The following is an 18,359-nucleotide window of genomic DNA, read 5'->3' on the forward strand; positions in this document are numbered from 1 at the left end:
TATTTCAAATCTTGTGTAATATAATAAATTTAACAAAAACAAATTGTTAAAAATCAAACATTCTTGAGCACCACCATTGTCTAATATTGAAGCAAATAATTTAAATGATATCAAAGCATTTTGTGGTTTAAATATTTAAACAACACGTAACGCAAGTTTACAAAAGCTACATATACGAATATAATTAGCAGATTAACTTGCGACAATGACTGTTCTTTAAAACTTATTATGTGCAGCCATTTCTGCACTATCACACCACGTAACACAAGCGCTTGTGAACGAAAACAATCGTTTTAGATAACTTCTTAACCGCATAGGTAAATTGGTATTAATCAGCATGGCCCAAGTTCATATTCCACCCACTTGATTAACAATAACAAGAATCAAAGGCCATATGTAGGAGTAGGAATACGAAATAGTTTGGATGGTTTATAATTACTCGTAATAAGACTTAAGAAATGATTAAAGGCTTGTAAATATTGTGTAGGCATAGTGAACAGCACGAATTGATGGTGTACCTTATACGGATTGTTTTAAATACTTTAGGAGATTCGACTAGGCAACAATACAAATATTCATATCCTTACTTTTTTTATGATATCAAGAGACAGAATGAACCCGTCAACACGCTTATCCATAACAGTTGCAATGCCACTCTGCGTTTTAAGTCTCTCTAGAACTCTATTGCTACTACTTACTTGTAATTGAGAGAGATTGTGTATGAAATTTGGGGTGAGAAGAAGATAGTAGAAGGAAAACGGTTGCTTCTCAGTTGACAGGTCTACGCTTTGACACCCTGAGGCGGCGTGTACCCATGACTTTAATATCTAAGTTACACATTATTTCTGAATATTTAGTATCACTTGCTAATGGCGAAGAAAAGCTCGTGCTAAAACCTGCATTTCGAATATAGTTCGCAATCCTTGGCAAACGTGCAAAGTCCCTGTATTGGGCTAAAATGATGAACTGCAGCCTAAACACCTCCTTAGACTCCTATAAGATTTTGTATCTCCGACTAGGAACATTGGCAGTCGCCTTTGCATTTTTTTCTCCACCGGTTCCTTACAAGGACACAAATTTTAAACAAGCTTAAACAATTATATGAATTACTCAACAAAGTTAAATAACAAATGAATAGCGCCAAAGAAATAATAAAACAACAATAAAATAATTGCCTCGCACAGCTATACAGAACTTCCTTTAAAACAAGAACGCTTCATCTTCTACGAATCTGTGACGTTAAGCGGATGGGCGGATCGGAATGCTTTTGACTTGGTGCGATATCAATTGAATGGAACGGCATGTATGTAAATGTATGGGAGTGGTTGTTTAACTAAAATTGTATATCAATTATTTTGTTATACGCTGGCCACACACTGTGTACAATATAGAACACGTCTGGCGAATTTATGTTGGGGAAAAAAGAGTTATCTTTCTTCCACACATTTCTTAGACAGATTTTTGTAATAGTTTAAAGCGGGGTATTTCTACGCGAGCCTAGATTTTAGGAAGTGGAGTGTGGGTGTCGCCTCTCCCGTCCCGCAATCCGCGCTGTTAAGAACAGATGGAGAAAATGTGACACAGGTCCGACGTCGACAAGCGCCTGATGGCGACTGACGGGGCAGCGGGCGGCGCGTCCGTGTGAAATTGTGTGAAATGTGAATTTAATAACTATAGGGCTTCAGACGAAAACCAAAATTTAGCAAGTTCTTTGTAGTACTTCTAAGAGAAATTTCTCCATATAAAGTTAGATATTTTATTCTTAAACAATTTGTTTTAGCCTGTTTTCAGGATTTTACATGATTGAGTATAGTACATCCTATCGTGTAAGAAACTAGCACATTCTTTAGACAATATCCTTAGGTGTCTAGTATATTTTTTGTAATACCGTTACCTAAACAACTTGATTATTTTTAAACAGTTTTTCGCGTTTCTCCTCCGGTAACTCAGTCACTGAGCAGGTTAGTCTCGGTACAAGAATGTCAAAAATTTTGGATCGAAAAAATTTTCCTTAAGTACTTTTATTGAATAAAATATATCTTGCAGAATAAAACAAACACTATTAATTGAACTTTCTAAACTCCTTTAAAAACAGACGCAACACGCTGAACCACAAGTGTAATCTTAAACATGTAAACTTTACCTTGTATGCTTACAAATAAATATATCTCTAGTATATTTGTTTTTTCAAATATACGCGATTTAAATCCGGAAGAATAGTTTCATTTCCTATGTGTAACAATCGCGAAAACCTAAGAACTCGAAATATATCTCTATCTCTATTAAATAAGCCCCGTACTTTAGTGTCTAAATTATTGAAAACAATATTTACAGTTATTCGTTAGTTTAGTTAAAATAACTGAGGCCTAAAGCCGTGTCTATACAAAACGGTATTACATTAAAAAAAAAACAAAATCGAGCATTTCAATGGCTTTCTATAATAGCTCTGTCTCAAAACGAACTGTTCAACAGGAATATGTTTTAAAAAACAACTGACACGTATTTGGCACACATAGCCGATGAATCGTAAAACGACCCAATGTTGTCACGTGATTGTATAACCAAAAGAAGTCTTTCTTATTCATGACAAAATTTAGCACATTCTTAATATGGCTGTGTAATAAGTAAAAAAAAAATTACTCTGTAAAATGTAGCTTGATTACTTTAGAATGCACCAGTAACAGGGCACGATCAATGAAATCGAATTATGGCGTATTTAAATTTAGTGGTATTATAACCGTGGTAATAACTGAAACTTTTTCTTTTTTTTTTTTTTTTTTAATAAATAACGCACACACTCAACATAGCTCCGCACTAGGGAAACCCTGTGTCGCGGGTGCCATGGAAACACACATAGACAACCACAACTTACACCTAAACTCACGAGAGAAATAATTGTAGGCCGTAGGGCCTAACTATTTCTCCCGACTCGGGAATCGAACCTGGGACCTCTGCGTGGCAGTCCGGCATGGTAACCGTTGGGCCACGGAGGCAGTTAAATGAATTATCATAAATAGGACATTCCCCACGAATAATGTTGAATAGGCGAGGCACCATTTCGATGCCTTATCGCAACCACGTATCTTATAAAGAGTGATTATTCAGCTGCAGCAAAACTTTCCATTTATTTTAAATTTCTTATCAAGGGTGTTAATTTGGGTGCATTACTTTAAGAACAGATAAAAGCCAGTGTGTGAATATAAATAAATAAATAATAAATAAATAACGCACACACTCAACATAGCCCCGCACTAGGGAAACCCTGTGTCGCGGGTGCCATGGACACACACATAGACAACCACAAATTACACCCAAACTCAAGAGAGAAATAATTGTAGGCCATACAACTATTTCTCCCGGCCCGGGAATCGAACCTGGGACCTCTGCGTGGCAGTCCTGCATGGTAACCATTCGGCCACGGAGGCAGTTGATGAATATGAAGGAAATGCGATGAGAAATCAGTCTGCAAAATTTGTACATACAAAGCATTTTTTGCACTTCAGTTAATTTGTGCTTTAAGATACGAGTTTGAGATAGTAAGAAGACGATTTGTTAATAGAGTTGATCGATCAGCGCAAAAGTGGTGTAACCCATATTTATACTTTTTCTACAATATTACTTTAAATTTCACTAAAGTACATAATTGTTTTATATTTGGATGCTATTTTAAAGTATAAAAAATATTTCATTATTAATTTGTTTGATTTCTGGCAGCGCTACCATTTGTCACTCACTTTTTTCCGACGAACTACAGTCAATGCATTCACAAGTGAAAGTAAAGTCGAACCATTCTGGTATTAATTATTGCTATTGTAAACACTAAGCAACGGATTTCACTAAACAATTGGCACTTGTACAAACAAATGTACTGAACGTTCCATCGACAGTGTTTAAGAACCATGCAGCTCGATCCAATAGTTAATTGTTACTTCATTATGTTCATATTCATATATATTTATTGCATGTCTGCAAGGTGACGACTATCCGTTTGGTCAGACGGAATATTGGAGAATTTTCCTTAATAACCTGACAGTTTTACCCAAAAAAGAGTTAGTTACAGTTTGTGGTTATTGGTTTGCATGTACCGTATACTCACAAAACTCTTTCGACGTGCACTTGTTTTTTTTCCAGGCGGTGTGTATCACAAATATCATAGCTCTCCTGTTTAATAACCTGACAACCGATTATAAGTACTTGGGTAATGATACGAGGTGGCGTGCAAATATTTGACCGTGTAAATGAGATATATTTTTTTAAATGTTTTCTTAGGCGATTATCACACTGTTTCGCGACACGCAACGGTGTGCGGAGCTGCGTTTTTAACGTTGTACCAAAGTATCTCAGCCATACAACACACATGACATCGCGTCTCCGCGCGGGAGCGCGCATGATCCGTCGTCCACCTTAGAAGTTTGAAAGACTCCAACTTTCAATCTTTTCCCAGGATCTTTTTTATGATAACAATTGACGAAAATAACAAGTCGTACGCCTGGTGGTAAGCAACACGGCCACTCGGAGCTGGTCGATACCGCTTCTGCGTCCATCACTAGACATACAAGCCAATAAGTTATCAAATCCCATGTGCCTGTAGTTTCATAGAACGTAACAATTCTCACATTGTTATTCTCACACATACGGTACTGGCTGAAAACCGGCGTCGTTTGAGCTTCCACGCTTTTCAATATTTATGCCATGTTCAGCACAAACTATTGCAAATAGCTATGATCAATATAACTTTTATATTTTTCTCTACACTTGTATTGTGCTTAATAAACATTAACTATTTATCTTCTATTTGGCGGTCGAAACAGATACGGTGGCAGACTTCTCGAACGAATTCTTTCACAAGGAGCGCTACTGCTTGTAAAAAAAAATAGTTTCTCGTTTCTGCTTATTTGTGTTGCACGCTTAAACTGTAACATACGTTAAATACCGCATCACTAACTCCCTATTTAGCATTAGAGAACTAACATAACCAACTCAGTCTAGTTTTGTAAAAGTTTTAACTGCATTCCATAACCAAAACATAAAGCATTACGAGTCCATCGTTCCACTCCATGCACGCAAATGTTGTAACTTTAATACTCACATGTATTCGTTCCTATTACAACGACACACAGACTACTATTCAATTGTCTGACTCTAACATTTGTATAAGCATTGGTATCATGTACTGTATGCGAAACTTATATGGTCTTTAAATATAATGGAATAAGTATCAGATTACCAAGGTTTGTAATTAAATAAATTTTTGAAGTACAATAAACCCTATTGCACTCTAATAAGAATACAATTAAGTTACATGATTGTTGTTAACAATGAGAATCTGTTACAGTTTTGTAACATCCTTTTTTTAAGTCCTGGTTATTAATATATATATAATTTCATTTTTCTCAATAGTCTGTGAAGTGATTTTGAAGTATTTATTATCCTTGACAAGTAACTTACTTAAACAAGTTAAAAGTTAACAACAGACTACTACTGATGAGTATACTACGTGCTATTCATATTTTATAAGAGCGGTGGTCGCATGGTGGGAAAATGGTTGCTTCTCAATTCCTCCATCCTGTCATGGAATGTAGCTAGATTTTATTTTCTATGTCACGTACATTTTTTAATGCATAGTACCTTTTGTGGACGGCAAAAGAAAGATGACACCCGCATGGCAAAGAAAGGTCCACAACCCTTAGAAAATAAACGCTAACCCCATCTAAACCACAGATGGCAGATAATGGCCTAAGCCATGGCTCCAGAGGAGACCCTTGCCTAGCATTCATACAGTCCTCTACGTGATTGTCTCGGAGGGATCAACGGCATTACACTACAGCCTTAATCGTACTACGCTCAAAACTATTTCGTGATTTATTGAAAATATTTTGAAGCTTACACTTTCTTCTCGTTTAAGGACATATTATAGAGCGATTCAAATTTAAATAGCGAAAGTGGAAAAATTGATTGTGGAAAATGTGCTTAAAACGACCATATCACAAAAATCAAAATGAAAGGACGTGCGCGTTTTAAAACTGATGCGAGTGGTGGTAGCGAAAGAGATTCATAATCTGTCTACTCCAGCCCTGACGGCATATACACACGTCAAAAGTGTTTAGGGATAAAAGGTATTTTTTTGAAATATTTCATAACGCTATATTAAAGTATAATAAAAATATCTAGGTAAATTTATTAAATTATTTATTTAGTAACTTATTTTTTAAATTACGAAAGCGTCAAAAAAACGTTGGTGTTAAAGAAATTAATTAAAAAACCAGATTTTCCGTCATGGACAAAAACGCACTTGATCCCTAGACACTTTTGATGTGTATACATATACGGGTAACTAATTGTGTTTTACTATTCCGTTGAGAACACAATAGATTTCAAAGTGAGTATTAATTTGGAATTCATTAAAAATTATTAAAAAACGCTTTACTGTATTTATTTCAAAATACACTACTTGTATTTATGAAATCGCAGTCACTTGGATATATCACGAAGAGTGTGCGAAAGAATTACATGATTTAATTTCTCCTTTCTTTTTCCTTTCCATCATCGGGAGACCAGACGTAGGCTGGGGTTCCACCCCTGTGTTGTGGGTATTCCAAGGATTCGCACGAAGCGTTTCGCTTCCACGTTCATATGGCGAACGGCCATGGAGTGGCATTCCCTGCCTGCAGATTTGTTCCCTGATGATGACATATAAAGTAGGCTTTTTGAAGGCGAGAGTGAATAGGTCTTATTTAGTCGACGATGGAGCATGCACTCATCGTCGACTCTACTCTAGTGGCGATGAACGTCACTTTCCATCTGGTCAGATAGAAGTCAAATGCTCGCTTCTTTTTTAATAAAAAAAATACTGTGTTAGAAAATAATGAATGAAATATTCTTTATTGAAAATAAAATTACAGTTAAAATACAATACAGTAACTTAGTTATAAAGATAGTAAGATAAGTAAAATAATATTGTGTTAGGGAATCATCGGGAACCCACAGTCACCTCGTATACGAGTATATGTCACATTACTTCTTAAATTTCAATTCAATTTCAAACGTATAATTCTCTCTTTGTTATTAACATTTGAATAATGCAAATTAAATTAATTTTTTGCACGCAATTAAACTCATTACCATTTATAATTAACTACGTAAAACAATGGGGGCTCAAAAAAAGGCAAACTGATACTAAAAACACATAATTATAAAAGCAAACATCAAATGATATTTTGGGAAATATTAAAAATAGACAACGAAGCCTGGAAGATGTTATGCCATCCTGGATATGGTATAAAATCATCAATAGTGAACGAAACTATTGAAAGCATAAATATTACCACCGTATAATACTTATGTGAAGCTAAAAAGAAGGCAGAAATGTACGTAAATGAACAAGAGCTATTTGCCAGGTTTGTAAAATGCGGCGATCAATATTCTCTGCCTACCCAATGTAAATCCAAAGGCATAAGTATAACATTTATGTAAAACCAAAACCATCGTAACATTTTGACAGTAATAATTTTGTAAATATTCAAATGTAAAATATTTTTTATCTCATTTTTATCAAATTTTAAATAATCAATAAAGTAAAAAATAGTCATTATACAATTAAACAACGTACTAAGAATAATGAAGTTAAAAAAATCTCAACAGTCAACAATGCATTTAGTATGAAAAATCCAACAAAGGCCAGAGAAAACGTAGCTGCGTGTGCGCAGGCATTGTTCGAAGAGGAAACCGACTTCCATTGTGAACAGGAAGCCGATAGAGGCTATGCTGGAGTGCGAATGATTTAAGCTCCACTAAACTTGTAATTTGTATTATGAGCTTGTAGAATTAAAAGGAAAATATGTCAACTCAAAGGTCACGGTGACGATTAAAAACTTAAAAAGTTGCTCGGGAAGACTAATACCCTAAATCACTAGTAGCTGCGTTCTGATAACTCCTAGGATAACAAGTTCAGAAACCATACAAACAATAGCGTTCAGCTTTTATAAGTCATCATTATGAACTTTGGTAAGTGAAGCAAAAGACAAGCAGATATAGTACAAGTCTTCTTTTGTTTCGAACGTTTTAGACAGTATTAGTGTTTATCATGTCGATAACGAAATGTTGCATTGATGTAATGACGTAAACATTCATTGTTTACTTGTTATTAGGTGTGAAATTTCATTTAACTGGAACGCGAATAGTCAAAAACGCGATTGACGTAGGGGCACTCCAGTTTTTCTTAGAAAAAGGAAGTGTAACAAATTAGATATGACGCTTATTGGAACGTATACAAATGGTACAGCTAAATTTGAAACATTCAGTCACCTAGGAATGAAACTATTTTTCCGGATTTAAATCGCGTATATTTGTTTTTTCAAACAAACCGACGTTTCGGGCCCTTTACAGGTCCCATGGTCACGGTTGACTCTTTTTGAGAAAAGAGAGATTTAAATTTCTTAATTTTTCTATTTAAAATTTTGAGAGATTTAAATCCGGAAAAATAGTTTCATTCCTATGTATAACAATCGCGAAAACCTAAGAACTCGATTCAGTCACCTTTTCAGTCAATATTAACTACAGTAAAAAATAAACAGATATTGATATTATTTAACCACTTACACAACTTATTACAATTAAAAACCACACAATAACAACAAGGGGCAATAGTGAATGAATAATATAAGAATGGTTTTCAACGTATAAATTTTGAAATTACAACGTTTCTTTCATTTTTGGTCATAAAGTTGAACCTTGAAGTAATCTTTGGACTACCAATACTTGTAAATAGTATTAAATAAACATTAAATATAAGAAAACATCATTTCTTCACACAAATACACGTAATTGAAAACTACAAATCAGAACTATAGTCAAGGGTATCAAACGCTTAATAACAGTCATGATTCAGATATATACTAGAATGTTGCAACTTTCTAACAAATAAGTCAAACAAATCGAATCAAATCGTGCGAAGGCCATTTTCCCTTTTAGACGATACATTGATCATCTTCTTCTTGCAAATGTTATTTGTACAATAGTTGATTGATTACTGATAAACACCTTCGAAATTCCTATTGTATTTTTGACAGTGATAACCAAGGACTATGGTGAAACTGAAGAAAGAAATTGGGAATCGTATGACCTTTTAGACATTCCCTTGATAGTATCAGAATGAAAGGGTCAGCAGTGTTGGGTCATAGCATGGCAAATTTAAATCAACGCGTGAAATATTGCACAGTGTTGATGCTAACAACCAATATGGAGATTATTGTACAAGATTGGAATCGCAGATTGAAATGGCGTTGAAATTAGACATGCATAATCTTTACACTCTGCAAAATTTAAGCTTTATGCAAGGCGCAACAGTTTAAATTTAGTTTCAAATTGCAAAACTGCCATTGAAATCAAGTCATTTATATACCACTAAACAATTAAAAAAATAAACGATACAAAAACTAAGATACATAATACATATTTGTAGATTTGGAATCGTATAAAATAAAAATCGAATTTTCAAGTTAACCACAGAAACCGCAAGCCGAAATAAAAGGTTTTATAAAACGAATCGTTCACAATGCAACAATACAGTTGCATACGAATATGATTTGAGTAATACAAAGTAATTGCATGTAACATAACATAAATCGGAATTGCACTTATCGGCTTTGCCTAGAGACATTTCAAAATATTATAAGCCATTCCTTTAAAAAAACGTAGAAAACACAAGCGTGTAGGAAACGAAAGTTGTGTACTTCTTATCTACCTATATATGAAGAAATGGTGGTAAATTTTGATGTCCGCTAACACAGGAAGCTCAAAATTTACTAAGAGAACCATGTGCCATCCTCGGCGTCAAACCTATATATAGACCGAAGTTCGAATTACGATATCCAAAAACGGACTAAGGTCCAAGACATAGGAGATCGGATATCAGAGGCATAGTAAACATGACAAAGTGTGTATAGCGACAACCGAGTGGTGGCCAAAAAGTGGTTATAGTAATGTGAGACGTCCTCCAGCGCGATAGGGAACGATGTCATCAAAATTACGGGTCGTAGATGGGTGAAACTAGCGCAAAAATATGATGGATGATACAAACTACGGCTATACCCAGCAGTAGTTGAAATCGGATGTGATGATGATGTTTATGAATCAGTGCAGGTAGCATAGTATCTACAATTATCCGTGACGGGTGTAATAATGCGCATGTATATATTTATACAAATTTGAAACAATCGTAGCCCTAGACAATAACGTTATCAAATTCTTTAGACAAAGGCAATTGTCTTTTGTGTAAATAAATTCATATAATGTGATTAATCACGTAGGAATATTCGTAACTTCTTGAACTTTGCTGAAAACTTACATAATATTACCATGGTGTCGTTGACTGTGTATGCCTCTATTCATTTTAATTAAGATTTGCTATGTTTTGTTTTGCTTATTCTTACATGGCCATAGCCGACGGAACGTTGCCCAATGCAACACGTCAAAACGTACTTTTTCGTGCGGTTGTGGCAAAAGGCAAATGCAAATGGTCCAACAATACGCTGTTGCGAAACTCCGGCGGAACAACGCGGGCGCACGGAAGGTCGGCGCTTCGGTTTCACGAGTACCGTCTTTACGCATAGACATTTACTTGGCAAAATTTATTGCATTTATCTCCTAAATTATAATATTCCCTATCAATTTCGTTAACAGTACTATTCAAAGATATGCAGTGCCCTCATTCCGCATTGTAAACATGGTATAATAAAAACCTCTTCCTTAATAGAGGCCGATGCTCAGAAAATTGGACGTATTGTGTTTGATAACAGTACAACACATTCCACAACTGTATACCTCTACCATTTGTTACAATCATAACTGTTTGTGCAGTGGAAACCATTTAGTTGCGCTACATTATTTGCTGGACAAGTACTTGTTAGACCAATACTTTAATTAAATAGACCCTTAAAATATAACGTTTTTCGTAACTCATGGATGTTACTTTTAAAGTGGGTGGATGGTTCGTTACGTGCTAGTAAAGAATGTGGAAGTTGAGAAACGGTACTGGTGGAACCACTCAGTTTACTGGTACTATTTGTTATTTATGTAACTGAAGCTTGTTTGCAGGCAAAATGGTGACAGGGGGAATTATTTGCATGTGGAGGGCTACATGACAGATAAACAAGCTCAACAAGTAAACGACATCAACCATAATTGAATTCAATAGAGATTTAATTTGATGCTATGCAAAATGTGCTTTTGATGTACATTTTTCATAGTGTTCTACGTCTTTCATTTTTATCGATAAGTATTCACAATTTTATAGGTGCATTACTACACTCTTTTTCAAAATTGTCCTCTAATGGAACGCTTCATTAATTTAATTAGGTTTAAGCTACACACAACTCACACTATACGAAAAGGATGAACTCCCGGTGGCTTATAGAAAGGATTTGAAAAAGATAGCAGCTGGGGAATCTACAATCACTAATGTTGAATAAGAAAAGGAAGACTAGCCAAACATCACCGGTGTAACTAAAACGCACAGACTTCGTTGGCTTGGTCATGTAGAAAGGGAAAGCATCGGAACGTGAATAGAGCCTAACTGAGTCGGTCCACCGAACAAAGAGCAGTTCGTAGATCCAGGTATCGCTGGAGCGACGCCGAGGAAATGGACTTATTCGAACTCCAAGCAAATGACTGGTCGCAGACGACACAAAAGCCAAAAAAGTGGCATAATCTCGTTTCGGAGGCTAAAACAGGTTTCGGGTCGCGGAGCCCGTAGAGTTAATAAGTAGGTCTAAGTTACAGATACCAACATGGTACAACAAGTCTATTGCTAATTAGAAATGACTACTTGTTATCCGAAATAAATAATTATTAATAATATATAGCCTTTTATTGTTTAATAACGAATGACCATTGAATATAGTATTTTCATTGAAAAGAAAGCTAAAACAGTGACTAATTGTTAGTAATAAAGTGTACAGGCAAACGTTCTATGTTTTGATAACAGATCTTTGTGTGTTTTCAAAAACTTACCCAACTTCTATATGCAACAACAATATGATTAAGATGTATGTATACGACTGTTCAAGAAATAGATGAACCCTCGCAAATTTTCAATGGAATGTAAAAATACCAAGCATTAAAGACACATTGAATGGTAAATGATATTAATGAAACATAGGCAAATCCTCTTAAATGTTTCGAATGGAATAACCAAGAATGAAATTTGTTATCCCTAACTTATTATGAGAAAAAACGTAATATCCTTGGGATTCCTTAGATAAACAAACAGAATAACAAAACACGTAGTCCAAATATTCGAGATCAGAAACCTCCAATAACTAACAACAAGGACATAGTTCACGTGGCTATAGATATTGATAAACAAACCTGAATGTCAAATGTCACGGTGCCTTAATGTTTTCGAAACGTCATAATTTTGTCATAAGTACAAGGCACAAGTTTGTACAGCATAATTTATGCACCAAACGTTCGTCCAAGGGTTCATATCGAAAACCAGATTTGGATTTTGATACACATTTGAACACGTCATAAATTACAAAATTGTTTAACAAAATAACGATTTCCAAATGTGATGTTCATTTACTAATGTTTAATCAAACCAGTATCAAAAATCAAAGGCAATATGGACATGTAATTTTAATCGGGAGATAGGAAATGCAGCTGTACTTAATACTTGAAGTACTACTTGAAATGCTGTCTGAAATATACCAAACAAGAAGTATATTTTTGTTTTTCTCGAATAAAAAAGGGCGGAGTTTGAACTTTATATCTTTGCAAAGAATGAATTCACGAAGTCTGTAATTGGTATTTAGTTATTTGTTTAAGTGAGAAAGGTTGGGTCTTTGAAGCACGCAGCCTTGATGCAACATTAGGTTTACACATTGGTATTTACTTCCACTACGAGCGATTATCATATTTTGCTACAGTTATTTCTATAAAGTTTGATAAGTTACAATTTATACTAAATGAGCGTGCTCTATAATTATAGCTGCTATAATTACTATTGGAACTGCCCAGGGATCACTACTTTTAAGTTTCTGTAGGCTATAGCCTTAATACTAAGTCGTACCTGGTAGGACTGTTTTGCCATCCTTCCTGTCTTCGTCACTCCTGGTATCCTCCACTTCAGTCGTGCTCTGTTGCTCCTCGCATCTCGTGTCCTGGACTAGCAGTATCGCGCACAGAAACACCAATGTGATCCTTAAAAACTCCCGCATTTTAACAAACGTTTCAACTTAGTCAGAGAAAGCCATCTTCGATCACCGATCGTTGTATCAAACGTCGGTAGCAGTCACATTTTCACCGATTAAAGGGGTACGCTTCAATGACATACGTGGTCGAACATCAACATTGTTTTGGTAATGAACACATTCACTTTTACTTACGAAAAACGGCACTATCAACACAAAAACACTGTGATATGATTGTATTTAGGGTAGCAATTACTCGATAAGCTAATTACAAAATAAAATTGTGAAATATTAATAAAGATTCGAAAAGATTTTCGAAATTTCAAATGTGCTCATGGAACGGTGATACACGCGCGCCACTCGCGATTGGTAGCGAAGGTACTGACGATTGGTGGGAGAATCCTATTCGCGTCGCCCCCACTTGCGCGAGCGCAGCGACGGCGGCGGCGGCGCGTAGCTTGACGCACAAGCAGTGATCGGTCGTTGAGTTGCGGCTGGTTTCTAATGGTTAGATAAGCTATCAGAGAAATTGTGGTCGAATTAATAGCTTGTGGCTTGATAGCGAATGTTGACAATAACGGTAGAAAGTCAGTAGGAAATAACGCAATAATTAAATTTGTAATTGTTAATTCACGATATTTATTTTATATAATATGCAGTTAAATAAATTTTCACTAAAATATTTTTAACTATAAATACAGAAATTTAACCACAAAAACGTTACGTCGATTGTTATAATTTAAACGTAAACTTAAAAATATCATAAATAGAAACAGTCTGGCAGAATGGCTGATCGGGCTCACAATTATTTTCGTCGCAGAAGCTGTAAAAGCTCGTGTATAAAGTTGATGTTTTACGATAGTGCTAATTCCCGTATACTGCAAAATTTTAATAACGATAGAAATTCTAACACAGAGCAAATTGCCTCGTTAAATAAATTTGTAAAGACAACTGACAGCGACGTCATCCTTTTTATTGTTTACTAAACATTGTTTGGTAAAGTTTTATTGGACTTAAGAACACAGCTAGCTTCCAAATTAAGGAAAGTTATCATTTTAACTCTGGTGAGAGACTTCATATTTTCTTGATATAAATGGAATGCAAATGTGGTTTTTTATTGTACTCGAATCGGCAAAGGAAGTAGATGGTCTACCATATGAAAAGGATATAGATAGACTTGCCAGTAATGATATATAATATCTTCTTAAGTCTTCTGCGCTCTGATTGCATTGGCTATTCCTACCGTCCAATATAAAACAAAGCAGTTCTGCTTTGCGGTAGAAGTAGATAGAGAGCAGTGGTACTTACCTGGGCGAATATTGCATAGATAACATTTACAACCATTTCTCTAATATTATACACAATTGCTAGGGTTAGATCTAAATTGGCAACCGGATAAATATACCACAATCTGTAATTAATATATTTATAAAAACAAACTCATCTATTGTTATCATTCATCCCAACAATCCTGGTATCAAATGTTCAATCATACATTTCACTGTTCTTCTCTGATTTTTAAAGTTTAAAACGCTGTTTTCAGTTCCCTGATAAGGTTTCCAGTTTTTTTACTACATTTTTAACGTAATAACTTCTACAGTTTCGATAGGTTTCAGGTCCATTGCTTCTGTTAGTGATATTGTAAGTTGTGTTCTACAACATATGTTAACATAATAACGTAATCTTCCTAACATAATAGCATAATACTAATAGCGTTAAGTTATTCATGGGAAATGAGGTGGTGGGAAAATAAAAAATCAATACATCCACTCATACATATCTATAAATAAATACATCCATCACCACAATCATACTAAAACCATGCATGTGAAAATGGGAACTAATTCAGAACAACGAAAAAGTGACTTCGTCAGTTTCGCCGACAAAGTATTGAAGTCCATGTAGGTGGCTTTTTATGTTGCTTGTGGGTGGCTGTTCATACCTTTAGTTAAGGAATTTACAGAACGGAAGGAATTTATGAAACTTTTGACTCAGCAATACACAGGTCGTCACTAAATAATATTATTAAAAAATTAGTAAACCTAATTACTTTATGATAAACCAAACAATAACGTGGATATTCCCTTCTACAAACCCCTAGACTTCTCGGAACTGATTATATTTGGATATGCGTATTATTTTTTCAAAATAATATATTAAATTATATTAATATATATATATTAACAATTTTTAAGTTGCGTTGCGTGTTGTGTTTAATTATAATTAGTTATGCATATAGATAATATCTCCACCACATTTAATTTATTATATTAATGAATCAGTAAATAAATAAAATAAGATAAAAATTTGATGTATGCCCTTGCGATGATTATATCTAGTCTGTTTATATACAAGTCAAGAATAAGCTACACATAAACTACGCTTGAAATATGAACAATATAAACTGTAATAGCATTGTGTTAGTATTCGTTTCAATTCACACAACTCGTGCAGTGATGGCGTGCTGCAAAAATGTTTTCATAATGCGTTGATACACACCTATAAATTATTTATATACACAATAAGCTACCTGACGTATTTAAAAATTAAGTATTTGACAGATTATATATTCAAGAATCTGACAAAAACATGCAATTCTGACTGACATATTATAATGTGTCTGGATTTAAAAAACAGTAATAACACGACATTCACCTTATTGCATAGGACTGTTTGATGGCTTCATTATTTTTTTACAACGGGAGCCCATGGCGTGACGCGTCCCTCCCTCATTTTACGGCTATAATAAAGACACCTAAATTACAGGTTTAAAACAAATATTAGTGCTGTAAAAAGCCTAAATTTTATCGATACGTGTTGCAAGTGTTGTTTTTGATAGACGTTTAGCAGAGTATGTGATATTTTATTGGAATAATTGTTATTGGACACTTATCATATGTGTAGGCCACGAAAACAAGTCGTGCTGCTTTTGCCAACCATCGACTTGAAGTTTGGAGTCCGCTTCCATGGCAACTGATCTTCCTCCTGTGGGCCGACTCAGGCATTCTTTGATTGAACAAAAGGACTTATTATCCAGATTTCATACGAAATAAAATAAATTGCTTATATTCTATAGTATTTTTATTAGATATTTATAATGTTTAATTTTTTAACAATGACCGTGTGTTATGAAAATTTACTATGTTTTGTTTTTGTTGCTAAGTTATACTCATTATACTCTCAATAATAAAGTAACGAAATTCAAAGACTTTGAGTAACTGACAAAATTGATTTAAAAAAAAATAATTCATGTGACACCAATCCTTATATCCCATTTGATTGGTACTAAATATGACAAAAGCTATTATTCTCCTGCAGGTATTCTCAATTTAAGATGTTTGAAATAAATATTGGAAGTGATAAATGTATTCAAATGTATATTTACAAAGAGCAGCCCCTAGAGTTTCTTATTCCGTTCTTCTCAGGGGAATCTGCCTTACGAATAAGCGGTAGAGTTTAATGAATAGATATGACGTTTTCAAGTGTGATTTGCTTACCTATAAAATAAAGATGATTTTAAATTTCGAATTTTATTAAAATATGTAAAACGATGTATTTATATTTTTAGATTTTTCGTACATTATTACTGCTAAGGGTGTGATTTAATTGTACATAATTAGTGTACATTGAATTGATGTTTAATAATTGTTGTTAATAAACGTGTCTATTGGGTAATTTTCAGGTAAGATTTTTGTACCCAAATTTGGTGGCAATTTTTACTATTTCAGTATTCGAATGTATTATCGTGAAATATTAACAATATTTCAGAACCCTACACTCAAATATTAACTAATACTTCGTGATAATATTCTAGAATGTCGAAATTAAGTAAAGAAATCGAACCTAAAAATTACTCTACATCAGCCGAATAAAATCATAATGTAAATGTATACTGTGAATTAACAGTGGAATTTTCTTGTCATTTCAATGTCTCTCGTCAACCCATCTGGTCGGAAACTAAAGTTAAATGTCATTAGGTTAAATAATTTATATTAAAAGGTACAAATTATTTAATAACTATTAATGTCAAAATAGTAGAAGTGGCATAATGGTCATCTTAAGTAGCGCAGTGGGAGAAGGTTGAGAAGAGATTATGAAGTCGATATTGTATGGACCACCTTCAGAAGACTGAAATAAAGTTATTTTATTTATTTTTTTATTTTATTTATTTCGAAGCCCTGTGGCTATGTTTACTTATAACTTTAATTCCTAAGTTACACTTATTTATAAATATGTAGTAGCAGTGCTCCTCGCTGGGTAGAACGCTGCAAGTCAAGGAAGGTTCCCCAACCAGCATTGGATCAGCGCGGTGGTCAATAACCTAACTTCTCTTCTCAGACGAGACCCATGCGCAATGAGACGTCTTAATGGGCCGTTGATGAACATGGCGACAGAATGGTAGTCAATTTGTTGATACCAGAAATCATGCTTCTTTTATTTTAAACTATATTGATTAAGAATAGTATGTCGCCATCTTGACTGCGCGATCTGTGGCCGCGTAGAGGTCTTCCCTCGTACAGGTATTAGGGTTACAAATGGCACAACTGTAAGTGCTACATGGACTGTGTAAAGGCACGGCATATATTTCTGATAAGAACCAATACAGGCACTGTCAACAAGTAAACTTCGCTAATATATGGATAACGTAATTTGTGTATTGCATGACGGAAAAGTTATAAATTACGTAAATTATTTCTTTCGATCAGAGCTAGTTATTAAGTTAGTAACACAGGCTTCTAACCCCGACAACAGGCGCCAGTCATTCACTTTGACAGCTCATACCCAAATTGAATTGTAATGTCTTATAGATCTATACAGCTATTAAATATTAATCGTAATAAGTAGTTTAATATTGGTTATACAAAGCAAAAAGTTAAAGGATCTAAGCTAGTAATGTATGAGAATAGTTAAAATACAAATTAGCTAAGTCTAACCATACAAATAATTCAACGTAATTATGTTTCGACGTGCGACTTTAAGAAAGAAAAACATTTATAACCTAACCTCCGGTTAAAAAAACTGACCTCAAAAGTCATTCATCCCTTATTTACCACCCGTAGAGGTGGAATATTTCCTTCAAATTTAAATGGCACTACTTTTGAGGTACCCTCTTTCTAACAAAAAAAGAATCGTCAAAATCGGTTCACAAATAGCGGAGTTATCGCGCAA

At 34.5% G+C, this 18,359-nt stretch overlaps 1 protein-coding gene across 1 annotated transcript in view; it reads right to left on the minus strand.

The window, feature by feature from the left end:
* LOC113236403 (flocculation protein FLO11-like) overlaps positions 1 to 13,496 on the minus strand; it is a 223,254-nt gene extending 209,758 nt beyond the window's left edge. The window contains exon 1 of the mRNA XM_026472438.1: positions 13,070 to 13,496. Coding sequence (XP_026328223.1) covers positions 13,070 to 13,217 — 148 coding nt within the window. The 5' untranslated portion in view covers positions 13,218 to 13,496. The remainder of the gene's footprint in view (positions 1 to 13,069) is intronic.
* Between the last annotated feature and the right edge of the window lie 4,863 nt (positions 13,497 to 18,359).

The sequence above is a fragment of the Hyposmocoma kahamanoa genome, unplaced genomic scaffold (genome assembly GCF_003589595.1).
Source record: "Hyposmocoma kahamanoa isolate Upper Pololo Valley unplaced genomic scaffold, ASM358959v1 92, whole genome shotgun sequence".
Classification (NCBI taxonomy): domain Eukaryota; kingdom Metazoa; phylum Arthropoda; class Insecta; order Lepidoptera; family Cosmopterigidae; genus Hyposmocoma; species Hyposmocoma kahamanoa.